Source organism: Microcaecilia unicolor, chromosome 10 (genome assembly GCF_901765095.1).
Source record: "Microcaecilia unicolor chromosome 10, aMicUni1.1, whole genome shotgun sequence".
NCBI classification, from domain to species: Eukaryota; Metazoa; Chordata; class Amphibia; order Gymnophiona; family Siphonopidae; genus Microcaecilia; species Microcaecilia unicolor.
This window is the reverse complement of record NC_044040.1, coordinates 131,329,866-131,352,344: the sequence shown is the minus strand read 5'-3', so window position 1 is coordinate 131,352,344 and position 22,479 is coordinate 131,329,866. Positions and strand designations below refer to the sequence as shown.

The 22,479-nt window shown below is 44.2% G+C and overlaps 1 protein-coding gene across 1 annotated transcript in view; it reads right to left on the bottom strand.

The window, feature by feature from the left end:
• Window positions 1–22,479, bottom strand: part of LOC115478849 (unconventional myosin-VIIb-like) — an 84,785-nt gene that overhangs the window by 41,910 nt on the left and 20,396 nt on the right. Inside the window, exon 2 of the mRNA XM_030216480.1 lies at window positions 21,946–22,072. Coding sequence (XP_030072340.1) covers window positions 21,946–22,072 — 127 coding nt within the window. The remainder of the gene's footprint in view (window positions 1–21,945; window positions 22,073–22,479) is intronic.

Sequence of the window (22,479 nt, the reverse complement as noted above, 5' to 3'; positions counted from 1 at the left end):
AGAGTTTGTGTGTGTCTTTGTAATTTGGTCCAATTTCAGTTTTGTAGTATTGTCTTTTGGTTTGTCTTATGGTGTATTTATATTTCCTTCGGAGTTGCTTCCAATCGTTATGTGTGGGATCATCTTTCTTTTTGTTCCACGCACGTTCTAGTTTCCTAACTTGTGTTTTGAGTTTTTTCAGTTCTTCGTTGAACCAAGGTATTGAATTCTTTCTTTGTGAGGTTCTGGCTTGGATTGGGGCAATGTTGTCTAGTGTTAATTTACATCTATTATCCCAATTTGAGAGGAATTGAATTGTGTCTGTCTTTATTGTCCATCCGTCGTTGTAGATCTGTTGCCAGAATTTAATTGGATCTATTTTTCCTCTTGTGGTGTAGGTTTTTCATATTTGTTTGTTTGTTAGGTAAGTCTTTCGTTCTCCATTGGAGGGTGATATGTGCTTTGTAGTGGTCTGACCACAATATAGGTGAACATTTAGTGTATGTTAGTGTAACATTTGCGTCGTGGTCAAATTTGTGTGTTATGATGTCTAATGTGTGTCCTTTTTCGTGTGTTGGTTGCGTATTTGGTCCTTGTAGATCCCAAGACTCTCTACAGTCTTGGGTACTTGTTGTGGTGAGATCTTCCAGGTGTAGGTTAATATCTCCTATTATGATGAGGTTAGATGAAGAGATACAGGTGTTCGAGATAAAGTCCATGAAGTGCGTTTGGCAGTCTCGCCAGTTGTCTGGTGGTCTGTAAAATATAACTGCGTTAAGGTGTTCCCGCAATTTTGGGTGACTGATTCTTATGGAAGTGATTTCAAGTTGTGGCAGTATGGATTCAGCTGTGTTTGTGATGTTGAACTCAGATTTGTATATTATGGCTATTCCTCCTCCTCTTTTTCCATTTCTAGTCCAGTGTGTAATTTTGTATCCTGGTGGGCAAAATTCTAAGATTATGGGATCTTGAAGGTTGTGGATCCAGGTTTCAGTGATGAAGAGGAAGTCAAGGTTATCTGCAGTGATCCAGTCTGTTATAGTCTCTGTTTTGGTCACTACTGATCTGGCGTTTACGTATCCGATTTGGATTGAATGGTAAGGTTCGGTTAGGAGCGTTGATGTCTTAATTTTTATTAGTTGCCTGTTTTCCTGATGTCTAGTTTTGTTGTGTCCTTTCTTCCCTTTCTGTTGGTTGTTTCCATGTGTGTTTGTTTTTCCTTTTAATTGATTGCTGTTCTTTTGTTCTGGTAGGTTATGTATGAATTGTCTATAGGGTGTGTGTGTGTGTTGTAGGTAGATTATAGTGTTTGTGTTAGGTATAGTCCATGCGGAATATGTTAGGGAGAGGAAGTAGATTATCATAATCAGTTTGTTGGTGTTCATGTTGGCTGTTGTTCTGAGATTAGTTATATGTGTTTAAAGTATATAGCAGGTAACAGATTGTGCCTCCTTATGGTATTATTGGATGTCTAACAAGTCATTTGTAAGACGTTTATGGGTAGGCATTTAGGACATTTAGAAGCAAAGCAATTTAAAGGCTTTTAGCATGTGTTTAAAGTAGCAAGGCAATTAGAAAATTTAAGTGAACATTTAACTGTAGCAAAGCGTTTATAATGCAGGCAATTTAGAAGCATTTAGATGCAGGCGGCTAAAAGCAAAGCATTAAAGATCTTGAGATGCATTAAGAATAGCAGTGCAATTGAAATAATTATGCTGACCAGATTCTTAAGAGTTTCTTACTACAATATTTCAGTAAACAGAGTAGCAATTCAATTAAAGCATCTATGCTTGCAATTTATCACAAGAGTTCTTTCCTACAATATTACAGCAAACAAAGAGTTAACCTGTGCAGGCAAAAGCTGTTTGGGTGCGCTCAGTGTGTCCGGGGGTGATTGGTGGTGTGCAGTGGCGTTTTTCTGCTCCTTCCTTGTGTGGTCAGGCCGCCGTATGTTAGGCCTTGCGCACCGCTTCCTTCCCTCACCGTGGGTCTTCCTCTGTTACAGAACTCAGGCCCGATATCCCAATCGGTGTTATTAGCAATTGATTGGCCAGACTCGTGAAGGCCTCCGGTAGGTATTCGGCGAGTGGGCAATGGTGAGCAGTCGTGGGGACAGGGATGATGTTTCACGGCGGCAGAATCTCCTCAGTTGAGTCGCTTGGCGACGCGAACTGCGTTGTCGGAGGTTGACGGAGGATCTGGTCATTCGCCCGATTCAGCCCTACTTCGTATCTGGTCCGGATGGTTTGGCGAATTCCTCGCCTGTAGTTGTACGGTTCTTTTCTGCTGCTTTAAATTTGTAGGCTGGGCTAGCTCCGCACGCTTCTTGATAGCAGATGTGCGGTCCTTCTTTGTTCGCTACACGACCGTGTGGTTGAGTTCGCCGCTGCTTCGCGACCCGGCTTGGCGGGATGGTTTCACCGCTGGGGTAGCTGCGCGAAGCCGCAGGTTGCGACTGCGGCTTGCCCCTGTTATTCTCGCAGCGTGGGTCGTGAGGGGCGCTCCTAGGGTCACAGCTCTTCCGTTCGTGGGGCAGTGGAGATCTAGGCCCCCTGGTTCGAGGCTCCGATTTTGGCCTACCGATGGGTTCCCTGTCCAAGGTGGGCCTGGGTCAGGGTCTCGGCCATGGGTTGGGCTGAGGCTGCAATCGGGCCTTCACTCTAAAACCGCTCCTTCCTTTATCCCGCGGTATGCCCTGGGGTTATCTCCCGTTCAGCGGCTACCTTCATGTGCAGGATTAGGCTGTCGTGTGGTTCTATTTAGGGCTGGATCCTAATCAGGGTCGCTGGAGCAGCAGCTCTGTGACCCTCATGTCGGCTGGTTTGGCTCCATGCCTTCTATACAGAATTCCTTTTGGGCCGATGATAATAAACCCCATGCTATTCCGAACAGCGCTGAAAAAGTAGCGCTGGAACAGCGCAGGGAAATAAAGCACCAATGATCAAAACTAATGGAATGCAAATTTATGCACGCTATTAGTTTTGATCATTGGGGGACTTCTGTGGGAGGATTGTGCCCAAGGCACAATCTTCCCACAGAAGGTGTTTGACGGGTCCGGGCTGTCAAAAAAAAAAAAAGCCCAGACCTGTCAAACCAGCCCCCCTTACAACCCCTCCCCCAAACAAATATCTGTTGGTCTAGTGGGACTCTATTGTCCCTCCTTAGTCTGATGGCCTCTCACATTCTAGAATGCTAAAGAGCGCACACAGTGCTCTTACCCAAGTGAATGTAAATGCGAGCAAATAGGGCTTACATTTAGGCACTAAGATTATAGAATGAGGGTGTGTGTGTTGTTTTTATCTACCTCTCTCTAGACCCCCGCAGGACCCTTCCCCACGGGGGTGTACAGAGGGTCTGTTCTTCTAAGATCTTGTTAATTACTGCCTCCCTAAATTCCAGTGACACCCCATTCCAGGGGTGTCGGCGCTGGAGGGGTAACAGAAGGCGCAGTTCGAATCTAATTCCCATGACCACAGCTTTCTGTCTATTTGGATCTAAATGAATCTTTGGCCATTTATGTTCCCACATGAAATCTATGAAATATATAAAATATATTTGAGTGAGAAATCTTACTTGTGTGGGTGTTATTTTGGTGAAACAGGTGGGAGAGAGAAAATAGATTGAAATAAGGACAGAAACAGTTTAGTTACAGAAATAGTCTTTTTATTCTCACCCAAATCTGGACTTCAGTTTGGTACATTCATCGGACAGATTCTGGATTCAACCGGCCAGAGCTTCACTCCTTCAAGATTAGTTGGGGAAAGCGTTCCGACGATAGCTCTGATGGCCACTTCTTATATAGTATTTGGTCCCCATACAAGTCTATGGAGAGGGACTTTTTTCTCTAATCTTGCTTCATCTCTGAATCATACTTAACCGCAGATCAGGTGCCCACCTGCCCCTCCTCTCAATGATTGCTTCATCGTGCCAATTTCAACACTTTTAGAACCTCTTTCCTAATATTAAGAAATACTAAGAAAGAGATCTGTGTCTTTTATATCTTGTGATACTGGAAGTCATTTTATAAAGACAAACTCCATTTTAAGAACCAAGATTTTTACCATTTTTGTCATTAATTTCTACATCTTAAGTGTTACACTCAATTTTAAAGTTGTACCAGGTTTCAATAAGACTCACCAAGCAGTCCTGCTCTTGCAGGCTCTCTGCTATAAGGCCATCAGCTGGTTATTAGGCCTAGTTAGTGCTTTTCAGCTGGTTTGAGCTGTGTAGCTTGGCCCACCACCATTCCAGTGGATAGGTCTCAAGCTAGAACACATATTAACATTCCCCTCTTCACCCTATCTCATAGGGTGACACCAGGGTTAGCGTACCATGGTACCATCTATTTCAGAAGGTATCCTGTAAAACTATCGAATTAGAGAGTCTAATCGAAAACCGGTGTGGTCGAATCAGCTTGAGTTCTGGTCACAACTTAGGCACTATTTCGATTATTTCAATCCTTCTTGGGGCTTACCCTTATCTGCGAGTAAGTAACATACTATAATTACAACAATAATATTTTTCAACCTATTAATATGCAGGTTTAATCTTACTCTTACATATGTGTGTACATATATTGTACATATATTGCTAATAATCATAAATTCTCTGGTTATATACTGATTATATCTTGGGTATACATTTGCATGGATTACATAATCATACTGATTATTGATCACATTATTTTATAAAGCTTTACGTTATTATATTGCATCCCTGTGTGCTATTACCTGATTATACAGTTGCAGACATTTCTACATTGTCTCTAGCATTTGCATAGCGATTGGTCCATCTCATAGGGAGATAGTCCAACGTGTTATCTCCTGTGGTGTTGGGAAGGAGATTTTCGTACAGGACATATTGCCCTGTGGTTGTTTTCTTGGTTATGGCAGTTTCAATTAAGTGTTCTACTAAGCCTCTAGCACAAGGGATTATGCAGCATCCTACTAGTACAAAAATTGCAACCACTATGATTATGGTGGTGGCTGCAGAAATGATAAATGTCTTCCATTTACCAAAGGCTTTATCCATCCAACCAGTCCAAGATGCATCAACCCCAGAGTTCTCAGCCAATTCCTTCGACAGTGAGGTAAGGCCTTTCAAAGCTCTGGTAATTGATCCATCTGGAGCAGTATTGTTGGGGATAAAGGTGCAACACTGTGTACCTATTTTGTGGCACACCCCGCCATCTGCCGCCAGAATCTGGTCAAGCACTAATCGATTTTCTAACGTCATTCTGCTAGTGGCGTCTAACTGTGCTGCAATTCCTTGAATCGCATCTCTAGTATAATTTACAAATCTCTGCTGGTTGTAATATATATAGTTAATCCAGTCGACGTTCTTATTGATGGTCGCCCACCAAAAGAAGGCAGATTCAAACCCTGCAGCAATCTGGTTTCTGGCTTTGAACTCATCAGGGACCCCTCTTGGAAATCCAATTGCATCTATATAAACCCGATCATCAAAGGATCCAGGCATCGCATGTCTCTTCACTCGTGAGGAAGAGCCGCTATGAGGAGGAATCAAGGATGCTATAATGATTGGAATTACCAATTTGACTAAGGCACATCTGCCTGTCCAACTTCTGTGAAGTGTATGGTAGATGGTGTGGGTCCCACAATACCACCATACATCTGCTCTAGCCTGTGAAAAGTCTGTGAGGTTCAGACCTCGCAGAGCTCCTTTCGCTAGGGTAGTATTGCAATTGGTCAAATTTCCCAGAAACCGTGAATTTTTTACTCCATATCATTCCAGACATGTATGATATCTGGTAGCAGGATCTGGAATCCTGAAGGCAGGTGGTACCCTCATCCGAAGGGGTAAGTAGGGGTGATGTTTGTCAAGATGTTGACAAGACTGATTAATTTCTTCTTTTACCTGTAATAGCTCTAATATACACCAAAAACCATGTGGATCATTGTAAAGATCTAAAGGAAAGGGGACTACTGTTGGTTCTGCCCTTGCATGGGCACAGAAATAACAGTTAGAAACATTCAAACTCTTGGTAGTATAATGGGCCCATTCGAGCCACAGATTAGTATCCCCAAACCCTGTTTCTAAGGCCATTAAATCTTTGGAATTATTAATTGATACAATCTGATAGGGAATCGTTACTTCTGGGATCTTGGTTGGCATCAAGGGGTTCTGTTCTGATTGGGGAGGGGGAATAATCTGAAATTTGCCAATAGGATCCCTACCTGTGGTATCAATTCCTAAGGAATAGGTTCTGTACGTAACAGCTGTTACTCCTCTGAAAGTGATAGCCACCTGATTACACTTGGTCATTGGACAAACGTTAGACACTTGTAGTTTCATAATAGAAATACTCTTTTTGAGATCTGGAATTTCATTACCTGAATAGGGAACCCATGTACCTGTGTACCACCATACTTGTGCCCAACTTCCGCATGTGGAAAAGGGACACAGGTATATCTCAGAAGCTGACAGATATTGCTGCACAGGATGTTCACCACACATAGTGTAGGCACACACATCAAGGGTTATGGTAATCGTCTCTGTAGTAGTGGGTAATGTTATTTTGTAGTTGGGTATTATTTTCTGCAGAAAACTTTCTAAACTCTGCATTCCTTGTACATTGGGCATGGTGAACACGCACAACAGGAGGACTAGGCACATCATGTTGGTAGTTTTCATGATTAAACACTGTATCAGGACTGTACAAAGGGCAATTGACGGCTAATGATTAAGGTAAGTAATAGAATTAGTCCTAGGGTTTTAGCAAGAGCTGCAATTACAACAATCACTATTCCAAAATATACCAAGGCTTGATATATCATTAGGGATTACTTATGTAAGGGGGGTAAATTCTAGTAGCTCCTTTTTCGGTGGGATTACTTACTTCAAAAAGGCTAAATACTTCCAAAGGTCCCAATCCAACCTCTCTAATAAATAGAAAAGGTATCCAATCGGTATTAAGTACGGTGTATGTGATTAACCAAAAATCCACTACTTCACCAGTTTCTGGTCTCACTAGGAGCACTTCAGTCTGCTCTACTTGTAACCCCAAACTTCCTCCAAACAATGCCAGGGTATGAGTAACAATTCGACTGGGGCCAAACGTCCAACTGTCAAGTAAGGGTTCACACAGTGTGTGATACCTAGTGAGAGGATCCCAACTGGGATCGTCTTCTGGAGCAGGGTCCCAATGGGGATATCTCAACCCTCGAGGGTCAAAAAGGTAATTCGGGGGTTCAGGGATTACTGAATCTCCTAAATCGGAAGATGACAGCGGTGGGGATTCAAGGGAAGGGACGGTTTGTGGTGGTGAATGCTGGTTATTTAGTCTTCTATGGGACATATATTGATATGTCACGGGTGTAAACGGACTGCGGCAAATGAACCTTTGCCGTCTGGTGAAATGCAATACTTCTCAAGAAGTCTGTTCCCGACTTTTCTAACGAAAAGCCAAGACAACCAATCCGTACAATAGAGCTTATAAGTGACAATCCAAAAGATAACTTCTTCACCTGTCTGAGGTCTAATAAATGGGAAGGTACCTCGAGCAACTTTTACTGTCACTGCGTTGTGAAGTATTGAGGCAAGATATTGTACAATTCTGGCAGGGCCAGGACCTGGGGCGTGTAATAAGGGCTCACACAACAAATGATATCTGTAGTTGGGATCCCAAAGAATACAATCATCGGGCGCTGGATCCCAATATCCTGGCAAACTATGCAGGGGATCAATCTGGCTCATATGGGGGCTTGTAGCAATTAATAGGGGTTTTGGACTAAGTGGGAAACCTTCTGAAAATAATGAACCGGCAATACTATCTGGGAGGGCGTGTAGCTGAGACTTTGATATCAGGAGTGGTTAAGGTAGTATTCGTGGGAGGAGGAACGTCACTATTAGGCACCCGAGGATAAGGAGGAGGGGTGGATCGCAATTCAGGCAAGGTAATATTATCCTCAAAGATAGTTGTAGAAATGGGGACAATATTATCCGAGCTACTGTTATGATTGGGAACACTTGTAGGATGCAGAATGGAGAATCAGTGAGGACAGGAGTATTCGCAGAATTTCCAATTGGCACTGTAAGATTGCCAGTTGAAAAGTCAGTCGCGGCAGATGTATCTGCCAAGGGGATGATATTACTGGTGGCAATGGAACTGATCCTTTTGATTGTGTGGAGGGATGTGTTTCCAAATAGGCGTGTTAATGTGGTATTCTGTTGGAGCGTTGTGGAGGCGGCAGGAGTAGTTGCAAGTACCGGGGTAGTTGCAAGTACAGGAGTAGTTGCAAGTACCGGAGTAGTTGCAAGGACCGTGGCGTTTCCAACGGGCGAGGTTGAGTTGCCAGAGGGAGAGGCACCAAGTGTGAACCTATGCTCAGCAAGGTTTCTGTCAGCAGTATAGGTAAACAGTGCAGTGAAAAACAACACCAAACCTATGCAAAGTATGATAAAACACAAGAGTCCAACTGCAAACAATCGAACAGATGGGAAGCAGAAGAAGAGGGTGTACTGGTGTACCACCGCAACTTCTGCTGAGGCAACACTTGCAACGGTGCTTCCTTCGTCAGTGTCCTCAAGAGCAGTGTCTTCAAGATCGGTGTCGTCAAAGTCGTTGGACCAGTGAGTGATGGTGTCGGAGAACTGCTCAGAGTTACACTTATCAACAGGGCAAAGGTCAATTTTAAATGGGTCAGGTTCCTTGATGTCGTTTAGAGCAGCAAGGTTCTCTGCAGTTGGTTCCCTGCGGAGGGCAACACCAATGGGAGAGGCTGGGGGAGGTGGTAATGGAATTGGAACTTTCTGTAAAGGAATAGTCTGTAAGGGAATGGTCTCTTCTGGAGTGGACTGTGGCTGGACTTGCTGTGGCATTTATCTGGCTTGATTCGGGAAATACAAATGTAAAATGTCGAGCAGGTCGGTGATGTTGCGGTACAAATTCTGCAGTGTAGAAAACTCAGCAGACTCTGGTTCTCCCAAATCCAAATCTCCTGCTAAGTTGCAGATTCGGATGAGACGGATAAGGAGATCAACGTAGGGAAGTGGGAATTCTGGAACACTGGAGGGTGGAGGAGAGGATGGCCACTCAAAGGCAGGTTCGAGTAGCGGTGGTAACTCAGGTGGTGACTCTGGTGACTCAGCGATCGTTTGGATGGTGATATCAGCGAGATCAATTAGCTGCGATTCAGGAGATGGTTGGTCTTGTTGAATTAAGTGATTAAGTCTTTGGTCTAGTTGATCAAAGTGATTAAAAAGCGTTGGGTGCGGTGTCGGTGGTCTTGGGCTCAGTGGCGGTGGAGATGGGGTCTGTGGTGGGGCAGGTTTCTCCAGGGGCTGCTGAGCTGGAAACATCAAGAAAGCCTGATTCGATATTCGGATAGGCTCGTATATCTTTCAGATGGACCCAGGATGTGTGGTCCTCGAGCTTAGCGGCTGTAGCTGACAGTGCTTCTATCTTGAAGGGCCCAATATAGATGGGATCTCGCCAGGTCTTGTGCGTATAATAACGCCGGTGCACTAGATCGCCCACTTTAAAAGGGGGGGATCTGTTGGCATCACAATCCCCTCTTCTGTCCGAAAGAGCCTGCGGAATTGAGGACAGAGAACTTACTATGGTCTGTAAGATATCCCAATATACTGAGTATTGATCGGGCAATAGAGTGTCTGGATTGCCAGGTAGAAGTCGCATAGGGCGACCAGTACATAATTGAAAGGGCGTCAGCTTAAGGGAAGCGGATGGAGTGGCACGAAGAGACAAAAGTGCCAATGGGAGGGCATCAAGCCAATTTTTAATCCCATTTGCCATAAGCTGACGCAATTTGGTTTTAAGCAATCCGTTATATCGCTCAACCAAGCCATTACTGGTGGGTTTGTAGACACAGACAGTTCTGTGAGTAATGCCAAGTGCTGGAAGGAGGTTTTGCAGGAGTTCGTTAACAAAGTGTGTACCATTATCTGTGGTGATCTTGGCAAGGATTCCGAATCGTGGGATAATTTCGTTACAAAGTGATTGTGCCATAATTTGTGCAGTTTCTCTAGAGCAAGGGAAAGCTTCCACCCACTTAGAGAAAGCGTCCACGCAGACAAGCAGATACCGTTTACCACGAACAGGTGTCTGCATATCTGTGAAATCTATGTACCAATGCTGGCCGGGTCCTTGGACCACGGGCAAATGACCTGCAGGGATAATGGGTCCCCGTTTGGGTGTATACAGGAAACATTTATAACAATTGTGAACTACAGTGTGACACATGGGCATCAATTGGGGAGCCCATAATTTGGAAGACAGTTGATCGTACAGTGTATTAGCATTTAAATGTAAAGGGTAATGGAGAGCATGCAGAAGGGACAAAACATGCTGTGAAACACATAATTGACCATTGGGATGGGTCCAAATACCATTTGGATTAAGGAAACATCCAGCTTGCTTCCATAAGGTGAACTCTGCTTGTGTAAGTGAGGAGGTAAGGGTAGTAGAGAAGTCTGAAGTGAGGGATTCAGAGGAGGTAGGAGAAGGAGACGTAACAGAAGGTTCTGGTACAGGAGATAAGAGGGAGGTAATTACGGGAGGAGCATGAAAAAGGGGAGGTGTACTTGAAGAAGAAGAATCAGAGTGGGTGGAATCCGATGGAGTAGAAGGAGGCGTGTCAAAGAGAGGCGCTGAGGACGCAAGTACGGGAAGTGTAGCATCGACAGCGGATCCGGAAGCACGGATGGGAGTGGAAGTGACCTCACGGGCCAGCTCATCAGCAGCATGGTTGCCATTGATGGCGAAAGAAAAGACCGTCTCCTGATGCGCTTTAATCCAGGAGATACTGGTACGGAGACCTTTTTGATGGCGCTGCTCCAATGCATCAAAAAGTGCAGTCCACAAAGGTAAGTGACTTAAAGGTTGCCCAGTAGAGGAAATCATACCCCTCTGGTTCCATTTGCGAACATGGGAGTGCAGAGAAGCAAAAACATAGTCAGAGTCGGTGACAATGCTCAAATCTGAGTGTAGTGCTTTAAAGAGCAGAAAGTATAAAACCGCGGCAAGTTCTGCAGTTTGGGCTGTGAATGCCTCTGGTAGTCTAAATTGTACAGGGTCCAGTATGTCTTCTTCTGGTGTATAGCGAAGGGCAGCAAAACCAGCCACCCCATTTTGCTGGGAACCATCTGTAAACCAGATCTCGCCACTCTGCAAGATTTCAGAATGCACATGGAGGGATTCGGGTACAGACAATTGGGTAGTGCACTCGTGGGGAAAGATAGCATTTTGTGCTGTCTCTGTCACAGTGAGTAGTGGATCCAGACGTTGAAGGTCAGTTAAAGATAATGGATGGATGGAGTGCACTACACTAAACAAAAGTACTTGATACTTTTGTAAACGGCAGACAGTCATGTGACTAATCTGTTTGTCCAATAGATATTTAACATCATGGGACGTGTGAAGAATCACCGGAAGGTGAGGAATGTAGCTGTATAATTTTGTAACAGCAGTACTGGCGGCAACAAGGCCTTTCTCACAAGTAGCAAATGCTCTTTCAACAGGTGAAAAAGTACCTGAAAGGTAACCGCATGCAAGGTCATCATGTTCTTGTGTAATCAGGCAGGACCAGGTATCTTCAGTATGCACAACCCAAAGGTGTACATCCTGAGAAACATCAATGGTTGCCAATGGTGAGGAAAGCATAACATCCTTCACCAGGGCCATAAGATCAGTTGTTTCCTGAGTTGTAAAATGTAAGGGTTCATGTTTTACTTTCTGTTTGCCTTGTAGTTTCATGTAAAACGGCTGAGTCCGAGCCGAATAATTGAGTATCCAGAGGCGACAAAAATTTAGCATGCCAAGGACACCTCTAAGATCGGAAACAGTAGTGGGCATACGCAAGGATGAAACATGTTGAAGAGTATCGGGACCTAAGCCCTTCTGACGGGGGCCAATGTGATGGCCAAGAAAGGTAACATGTGTCTGAGCAACTTTTAATTTCTTCCTGTTAACTTTATATCCTTTCGTAGCAAGAAAGGCAAGAAAGTCACAGGTGACTTGAACACAAGTGTCAAAATCAGGGCACGTGATGAGCATGTCATCCACATACTGAACGATAGAAGTATGTGGTGGGAGAACATACCTGTCATGTTTAAATTCCTTGTATGTGTCCTGCTAGAGTTTGGGAAAAGATAGTAGGACTGTCGGTGAACCCCTGAGGAAGACGGGTCCATTGATAGGTTGTGTTATTGAATTGGAAAGCCGTTAGCGGGCGGCTTACAGGGACGAGAATGATGGAGAAGAAGGCGTTGGATAAATCAATGGTAGAATGATATGTCTGCAAGGAAATGCTATTGAGGAGGGTAGTCGGGTTTTCCACATTCGGAAATGTGGCGTAAGTGAGGTCATTTAGCGCTCGTAAGTCTTGCACTATACGGAAGGTTCCAGGTTCCTTCTTTGGAACAGGAAACAATGGAGTATTGTATGGGGAATTACACTTCTCAATAATACCTTGCTGTAATAAGGAATCAATTTGTTCCTGAGCTCCAGCAATAACTTCAGGCTTCAGTGGGTATTGGGCGATTTTAGGGCCTTTGCATCCAGGTAGGAGCTGAATACGATGGGGAGGGCCTGTAACTTCACCATAAGGTTTCTCAGGTGTGGCCCAAAGAAAACCAGGTAGGTCATTCAGTGCAACCTCTATTTGGTTCTTAACCATAGAGGTGACAGCCATCATAAGTGAAGTACTTTCATCAGGGGAAGGATCAAAATGAATTTCAAAGTGAAACAATGTCAACAAATCTCTTCCCAGTAAATTGACAGGGCATAGTGGAGCATACAAAAAGGGGGCTGAAAGTTGGAGATCGGCATACCTAATGGTCAAAGGCTCAAGCAATGGTGTGTCCGTTGGGATACCATCAAAACCAGTGGTGGTGATGTTGTCTGGAGAAACTTTGAGAAGTTTCTGCAGTTTATACGGAATGTGGGCCAGCACAGAGCGAGAAGCGCCCGTGTCAATTAAAAAGGGGACAGGGACGTCACAGATAAGTAGGGTGATCATAGGATCATCCAGACCTGCTGTAGTATGGACCACGCCTAGTCACTGTGGGCGGCGTTGATCCGGATTCCACAAAGGGAATGACTGGCGTTCAGGAGATCTTTGACGAATTTGAGCTCGGGACATATGCTGTGGTAGTTGAGAACAATGAGCAGCATAGTGGCCATATTGGTGGCAGCGATAACACTGGACATCAGGATAGCGATCAGGACTAGGTCGAGAACGGTAGTCTCTGGGCCGTCTATTTGCGTCAGGAGGTACTCGGGGGGGGGGGGGCCTCTCTGTGGCTGAGAACGGCGACCTCGTTCTTCAGGGTAGTCAGGTCGGCGATCTGAGCGGTAGGGCCATGGGCCCTGATTTCGGGTGTTATAGTCGTAGCGTTGGTCAGCATACATGACTACAACAGGGGGAGAGGTCTCGGGGGTATTGGGATCAGAGTTGGAGCTCTTAGAGGCTCCTCTCTTTGAGATCTTCTGTCTGCAACACGTCCAGGTTAGTGCGTATTGTCTTACGATTTTGAACCTCATCTTGCTTGCTTTTAATAAGCCTTCTGCAATGATGTAGGATGTGTTCACGAATTTTTGGCCATTTTTCTAGTTGGAGACTCACTGTGTTCTCCAATTTATTTCTGATCTCTAAAGGTAAGGTTCCCTTAAGTAAATGATAGAACACTGGAAGAGCATTATCGGAGTCAAGTTTTTCCTCTGTCTCTTCTTTAAAGAGATCTTGAAGTCTGAGTAAGTAAGCCTCAATAGGCTCAGAGCCCACTTCCCACCTTTGGGAAGTGATAACAGAGAAATCTTTGAGGGCCGGATATATGGTCCGGATCTCCTGAAACACTTTGGTTTGAATCTCTGTCAAAGGGTTACCATCATACTGGGTATCGGTCACAAATTTGGCATAGCCCGATTGAGTGAATATGTCGGTGACGCTAGCATGTGGGGTTCTGCCCAATAACGCTTTCATGTCACCAACTGACAGGGTGGTACCAAGTGTAATGTCTTGTAATTTCTTCAGCCATCGGTTGCCACCCATAGCAATATCTGGGAGCTGTAGTATAAGGCTATTTAGTTCAACAGCCGAAAGTGGGGTGTACTCTGTATGAGGAACACCACCTGACATCCTATTCAGCAGGGGTAAGAGTTTAACATCTGAAGGAGTAATAGGCCCCACAACGGCAGTTGGGGGAAACTGATTCTCATACTTTTTCCAAACCTGTAGGCCTTGGATTAAGTATAATGTTGTCTCCTGATCCCAATGGGGGTCAGGGTGGTCATAAATGAGATCCCGCACTAACAAGAGCTTGTCAGAACGTAAGGATCCTTCACGTGGGTAAAGGGCGGACTGGGGCTGGAGAGCCTCTGACCATCCTGCAAGATTATCAATCCATGGCTGAACGTAATGCCATGAATTCTCATGTAATGCCACGTATTGGGCAGGTGTGCTAGGTGGATTAGATAGGGTATGCACTGCGCTAGTATTTGAGGCAAGGAGCACCGTAGGGCTACGAGGCCTGCCAATGACTGGAAGGCACCGGTTGGTACCCTCAGCAGTAAGATAACTCCTAGGTTGACGTTGTCTGGTGTTGTGAGGAATAGAGTCATGTTGTTGGGGTACTTCAGATTTTATTGCGGCGGATGTGACTGTGTCAGGGGTATCAGGACACGGGTGCGTGGAAAGGGACTTACGTAAGGAACGTAGTCCTTCAGAAACGAAAGCGAGGTCATCTCCCATACTGGCCAATGCACGGCCGTATTGTGGCATAGGATGTGGCCCTGAGGGAACTGGTGTATCAAGTGAGAGAGCCTTGGGTAGAGTAAGGCGAGGTGAATCCTCTGCAAAGGACGGGATCGCTTCACAATACACAAGGGAGGAAAAGTTGAGCATCGGGAGAGGCTCATGTCGGACTTCTTCCTTACCAGATTTGGTTGGAAGTAACAAGGGATGTTGTAGAGCTTCCAATTCCTCTTCTGATGGGGGGGATCTAACCTTGGGACGTGCGCCCAACCTATCCCATTCTGGGGGAGTAGAGCATTCAGGCACAAGGGCAGGCATGGAAGGAACAGCCGGATCAGGGGGTAACTGAACATAACCCTGATCATATACTGTAGTTCCTGACAAATTGCGCGTGCCTGTGTGGCAGGGCTGTATGGGACAAAGCCCATCTGTCTTAACTGGGACAGCGTAGGGCAAGGTAAGGAGGCAGGGGGCAAGGGACCAGTTTGGACAGAGGAGTCCAAACGTGGTGGCGGAGGAGATGTCTGAGTAGCATTCCATATATATGGGTTGGTGGTCGTTTGGGTGGTCATGTGTGAGATCTGACCTGTTCCCAAATCCGGGCTGGTGGCTGACTGGGCAGTGGCATCTACTCCACTATTAGATGGACGGCGGGTGATGACCGGAACCGGCGGGTTCATAGCACAAGGATAATGTTCGATAACGGGAGAAGGTATCTCAATCTCACAGCCATCTATAGTACGATAGACATGAGGTGGCTGTGGGACAACTGTCTGGGTAGTTGCTTGCATCGTTGGAGCAGTTGTAATAGTGGGCGATTGAGCGATAGTCGGGGCCACTGGTATTGTTGATGGGGTTATGGACGGCTGAGTTTGTGCCGACCCCTGGGACAGAGGGGTAAGATTTTTTTGAGATGAAAGAGGAGATATATCGACAGTGCCAGAGATGTGCACGGTTGTAGGTGGGTCAAATTTCATAGGAGCAAAGGATCCCGTAGGCAGCGAAGAGGCCACCGTCTGTGATCCCTGGGAAATCTGTAACTGGGAATCCGGATCAGGTTTATCACAATATCCTGGGGGTATCGGGGTATATCCCACTGCACATGGTAGCATCTTGGCAGAGCTAGCAGGAGCTGCTGCATCATAAGGTGGTGGGGCAGTAGGTGTCACTGCCTCTTGACAAGGGGCTTGGTTACAATCTGAGTTAGCCAGAGCTTTATTATGCTCATTTCGCGAGATAAGTATGAACTTGTTAATGGCAGCTAAATGTTTATCCCTAGATTTTCCTGTTTTACGGGATTCATTGTAGCAGACCAAGGCTTGAAGCTTGCCCTGATCAAATGACCCACTTGATGGCCATTCCAGTCCTTGGTCTTTGGCAGACCATGAGGAGCTCCATTTCTGACATAAACGGGTAAGTTCTTTTCTATGTGCGGGGAAAAAGTTGAGAACTCTGTCCAGGGGACTAGGGGATTAGGAGGAAGACATGGTGTAATCAGAAATAAGGGAAAAACAATCCACATAGGAAAATGTGTGCAATGTAAAGTTGTATTTAAAGGCAAGGCCCTCAGGTGACCCAAGTCAAATCTCAAGCTGGATCCAAGCTTTGGGATTTGCAACAGGGGTACCTGTAAGATATCTGTAAAAAAACGTGCAAAAGAAAATTATCAAAACAAAAAAACATGCATCATGCGTAGACAAGACACCTTGATACTCACGCGTCTTCAAGAGCGTTCCAGTGGCGGAACCTAAAACAAATTACTAATTGGCGGAAAGCCGGACGCTTTGGCCGCAGGTTATATTAACAAAGAAATGCAAGTCACAAAGCAGAAAGGTGTGTTAAAGAGGTTCGTGCGAGAAGAGGTAGTGTCAGCTATTACGTATATATTCTACTCTATCCAAAATAATTGTCCCCCAGGGTAGGCTTCTAAGGACTGGAGTATACAGCAGCTTCTACAGTCCGCCAAGAGTGTTCAGCAGCTTCTATTGGCCACGAGCATTACAGCACTCAAATGATAGAACCCCGAAAATGGGGGTTGCTACTACCCCTAAAAGAGTACAGGAAACGCGGAAGAAAGTCTCCCATAGTCGGAGGACAACGGTCCAATGGGTCTCCGCTGGTTAGGAGTCCTCAGCATCTACAACTAACCCCCAATGGATCCTGGTTAGGAGTCCTCAGCGTCTACAACTAACCTTTTAAAAATTTAGCCAATCTGGTTAGGAGTCCTCAGCGTCTACGACTAACCTTCATAGAATTTTTAATGCCCTAGTCATCTAGTCCACCATTGCAACTTAAAGCGTTAGACGTCTCTTTATTGCCTCAGCACGCAGCTGTACTAGGTAACTCCTGTGTGGGCAATAATCCAAAATAGTGGAAGCAGGCCACTCCGAAAATGGAATGGAAATTCTGCTCAAACTCTAGTAATTGAGATACCGTCATCCATCGAAGGGTCACTGACCCTCAGATGGGTGTAAGCCCCAGGCATCGGTATCAAAGCCAATGATTGTAGCATAACACTGGTACATAAGAAAATAATAAAAGTATAGCATGTCCCAGGGAAGAGCCCCTAAAACCTACTTCAGAGGTGGTAAAATAAAAGAGGATAAAAAGGAAATAAAGATTTTAAAGCAAAACAAAACACATGTAAGCTCATCGGGAAAGGTCATGAAAGAGTCATTAGCTGGAACACATTAGCCAGAACAAAAATGTGAAACATTCCACGTTCACCATTTATTTTACAATATATTTTCCACTCAACAAACCACGAGAGGGAAACTGAAAAGCATTAGAACGAACAGTAAGAAAGCCTGCAATGCAGGGGCAAACAGTATAAATAAATTCCGTCATGCAGTTAGACCCGTAGTAAGAGAAGAAAATTAAAAAAAAAAAAGTTGTGCAGCTTCAGCCAGAAGTCAAAATACAAAAATGTGCACTGCAACTTAAGCATTAAAGTCTGAAAGAAAAGTGACATGCACTAAAAAGGGAAGTGGGTGGGACATAAGAATTAATAGACAAGCATTGCGAACCAATGAGCCAACAGCTTAGTATATCTCCTGTATCGGAGAAAGTAAGACTGAGGAAAAAAACAAAGGGTTAAAATATAAAGTAAATGAACAGAAACAAGGAAATAAAACAGGTTGCAGATTAGTATTCTGGGACGTTTTAGTATTATACTACAGAAGCAAAGTCTATATTAGGAACGCAACGATCCAGCGCTGTAATCATCAAAGTGAAACTAAAAGCCTTTAAGCACTGTTGCTTGTAGGGAAGTGCACGTACAGAGATCCCAAAAGACCAATAAATGGATCATCAAAAGATAAGTACCTTTATGAATTAGGTATCTATTAAATATGAAGACCATAGTGCATGCAGAGAAAATATACCATAAAACCAGGTTAAACTTGCATAAGGCTGAACATATGATAGAACTGGAGACAATGCCATGCACTATTTTGTTATAAAGCGTCCGCAGCACAAAAAATTAAACCTCTGCTTCTGGTCTAAGATCTAACTTGTATCCTATGAAGTAGTGTTTATAAGTAAAGCCTAATATAATATATGTATACGACCGGCAGGCACACCACAGGAAATGAATACATATCAATCAAGGCAAACACAAACGATCCAATAAACAAAGTTCCCTTATCTGTCAGGTTTAAAAATAAAATACCTCAGTAACAAGAGCAAAGGATAAACAAATCAAATATTCAAGGAGGGCTCTAAAAACTGCATTATAAATTATCAATTCAATTACACATTCAAGGCTAGACATATGCAGCTCGGGAATGACAAATGACAACATGCTTATCTCAATCCGAAATCTGTATCACACAATTACAGTTAAAGTATAACATTGCAAAGTATCAATTCTAAATGTCATAGTAACAATCTTTTGAGGGCCGAACATTAGGATGCTAACAATGAATTTTTTTGTAGTAATGTCCCAATGATTATCCAATAAATTTATTTCACAATAGAAATGTAGAAAAGATACAGTTGAGAACAGGGTAAATTATGCAAGAATTAAAAGATGTGAGGAGGAGGGCATAGGGGTATATCCAGAGTGTGGAGTGACACCAGTGGTTACACCCCGGGCTACGCCCATAGTATGAGGGTGGATAAGAAAAGAAAAAGTCTTAACAAACCGGAAGATGGTGTCAGTCAGTCAGAAGTAAAGGCATAAAGCATTTACAGTACATGAAAGGACAACTAGCTTTTAAGACATAAAATACCATGCTACGGGCAACAGACCTTTCACCGGGAATCAGAGAAATAACTGACAGGGAAGAGATCGTCACCTTACTGGCAGATACAATGAGTATTGTAACATACAAATTAACGCAGCATTATCAGACATATCAAAGGGAGGTACAAATGTTAAGGAGTTGATGGTAGAGCTGGGAACTCAGCCAGAAGAAAAAGGAAGGTGCCACTCTAGTAGTTAACGGAGTCAAATACAGAATACAAGGAGGAAATGGGCAACGCCCAAAGAGCCTGGCACTTTCAGAGAAAAGGGAAGCAAAGTAGCTACGCACTTATAAATTGAGAGGCTAAAGATTCAGAAAAATGGGACTCAGAAAGAAATAAATCCCAAAAGCAGTGAGAAAGCAGATAAGAGTGAGACTGCATACAAAAAGATACAAGGAAGGAAGAATTATATAAAGGGACACGTCCTAAACATCTTTATATGAGATGTAGAGGCTGTGGCGCACTTACAAAAGAGAAAAGCAGAAGTGTATAAGCAGGAAAGGAGGTGGCTGTCAGTTTTGAAGAATAGTTCTGAGAACACACAAACCAAAATGATTTTAAAGAAGAGATATAGGATTTCAGGGAGCTACCGTGAATAGTAGAACAGACCAAAGTAGGACCACAAGATAAGCAAGTAAGACAGAAAGGGGGACGAAAATAAAGATACCCTCCTAGCGAGCAGTCTCTACAGAAACAGACAGAGGACAGATGGTGCAATCTGTGAGCGCAATGCTGCACAGAAGAGCACCAAGAATGAAACAGATAAGCACACAAAGCAGGTAAACCGAGTAAGGGGAAAGAGAGAGAGAGAGAGAGCAGAGGAAAAAAAAGAACTAAATACCGGGACAGATAGTGCCAATACCCTAGATAAGGGCACAGGATATACGGGAGGACGGGCAGGGTTCACTGACAGCGATAGACAAGTATAACAGAAGAGAAAGTAGCAGCAGCTTGAACAGCTAACCACAGGAAAGAGTGAAATCATAGAGAGAGAAAGCAGAATGCTTTAATTAGGGACATGAGACACCGGAGAGGAAATTCTGGATCGCAGTTAGCCCACGCTCAACAGAATAACACAGAGCTAAAACCTGTCAGGATCTTACTTAACCCAAGATCTACAGACAGATAGATATGGGGGAGACATAACAGAAATAAAGCGAAGCCCACACCAAATGGACAAAAGAGGCAGGTACAGGTGCATGGAGGGGAGGACAAAGAGTAAAGAAGGACAGAGAGGAGGCATCGAAGAAACCTTACAGGAAAGAAAGAAACAGGGGATGACGGAGGGACAACTAGGAGAGCTCAAATAACACCTCAAAGACACAGGTAGAGACAGAAAATGTAAGTGTAAAGGAGAACAGTGAAAAGGATGGGGACAGAAACCCGTCCGAAGAAGACAGAACATCAGTAGAGAGCCAGAAAGAAAGAGCAGAATACATACAAAGGAGAAGACAACAGGAATACAAAGAGGAGGGCTAAAGACAGAGAATAGGGTGTGAAGTAGAAAACGCACAACCTCTAAGGACCGTTAAGCAAGAAGCTAGCATGAGACCGATCCAAAGAATTGAACGTGATATAAACAAACAGCAAACACGAGATCGCAGTCTCCTGGTCTCGAAGTTATGCACCAATCATACAACAATCACACACTTGCGCACATCACGCAAATCAAAAAGGGACAGAGTAGAAGAAAGAAAAGAAGAGGAGAAGACACCGAACAGAATAATAAAAGACATGAAAGAGCCCACAAACGGCTAGAAACAGAGACCAAGTAGGCAGATACACGTGGGATGGGGAGTGAAGGAAAGAAGGGGAAAGAAAGAAGGTGAAAAGAACGGCAGGAGATGCAACCCGAGTAGACCTTGGACGCCCAGGAACTCCCCTCTGCGTCCAAGGATGGACAAAACACAGAGTCACAGAGTAAAAGAACAGGAAAGCGTGGAATAGGGAAAAGAAGAGCAGCGGACGGGATTCACCACTGTTTTTATCTACCTCTCTCTAGACCCCCGCAGGACCCTTCCCCACGGGGGTGTACAGAGGGTCTGTTCTTCTAAGATCTTGTTAATTACTGCCTCCCTAAATTCCAGTGACACCCCATTCCAGGGGTGTCGGCGCTGGAGGGGTAACAGAAGGCGCAGTTCGAATCTAATTCCCATGACCACAGCTTTCTGTCTATTTGGATCTAAATGAATCTTTGGCCATTTATGTTCCCACATGAAATCTATGAAATATATAAAATATATTTGAGTGAGAAATCTTACTTGTGTGGGTGTTATTTTGGTGAAACAGGTGGGAGAGAGAAAATAGATTGAAATAAGGACAGAAACAGTTTAGTTACAGAAATAGTCTTTTTATTCTCACCCAAATCTGGACTTCAGTTTGGTACATTCATCGGACAGATTCTGGATTCAACCGGCCAGAGCTTCACTCCTTCAAGATTAGTTGGGGAAAGCGTTCCGACGATAGCTCTGATGGCCACTTCTTATATAGTATTTGGTCCCCATACAAGTCTATGGAGAGGGACTTTTTTCTCTAATCTTGCTTCATCTCTGAATCATACTTAACCGCAGATCAGGTGCCCACCTGCCCCTCCTCTCAATGATTGCTTCATCGTGCCAATTTCAACACTTTTAGAACCTCTTTCCTAATATTAAGAAATACTAAGAAAGAGATCTTTTATATCTTGTGATACTGGAAGTCATTTTATAAAGACAAACTCCATTTTAAGAACCAAGATTTTTACCATTTTTGTCATTAATTTCTACATCTTAAGTGTTACACTCAATTTTAAAGTTGTACCAGGTTTCATTAAGACTCACCAAGCAGTCCTGCTCTTGAAGGCTCTCTGCTATAAGGCCATCAGCTGGTTATTAGGCCTAGTTAGTGCTTTTCAGCTGGTTTGAGCTGTGTAGCTTGGCCCACCACCACCATTCCAGTGGATAGGTCTCAAGCTAGAACACATATTAACAGTGTTCATGAGACCAACCTTGAAGTGTGAATCCCAATGATCTCTGGGAAAGAGAGGTCCAGAAATTTCTTCTCTGACTTGTCTAGGAAGCTGATCTCTTTTGAGTTAATGGCCATAATGAACTGGTTCTTGGGTAGTGTGGGTCCTGAAAAACAGAGGAAAGGTTCATTTGAGGTATGGTACATTTCAACGTAAATTCATTTGAGGCCTGAAATGGAGAATCCTAATCATTGTCAGGATTGCTGGAGGTCAGGATTGCTGGACATACTTATATTAATATGAAACCAGCTTGACATACTTAGATTAATATTAAACCAGCTTGTGACCTCTGAGAACTCCCCCTCCCTCAGGAATCAGAGGATGGCAAAATGGACCAAATGGTGTTGAGCTGCCTGCTAGCCCTGTGTTTAATTACTCCTGATTAACATACCTTTTGTTCCATCTGGGAGCAGAGCTCTCTTTGAGAACAAAGGAGGCCAGACAGAGAGGCTCCATGACTAGTAACTTCAAAACGAGAACCTGTGAAATTGGTCACCTTTCCTGACTTCAGAG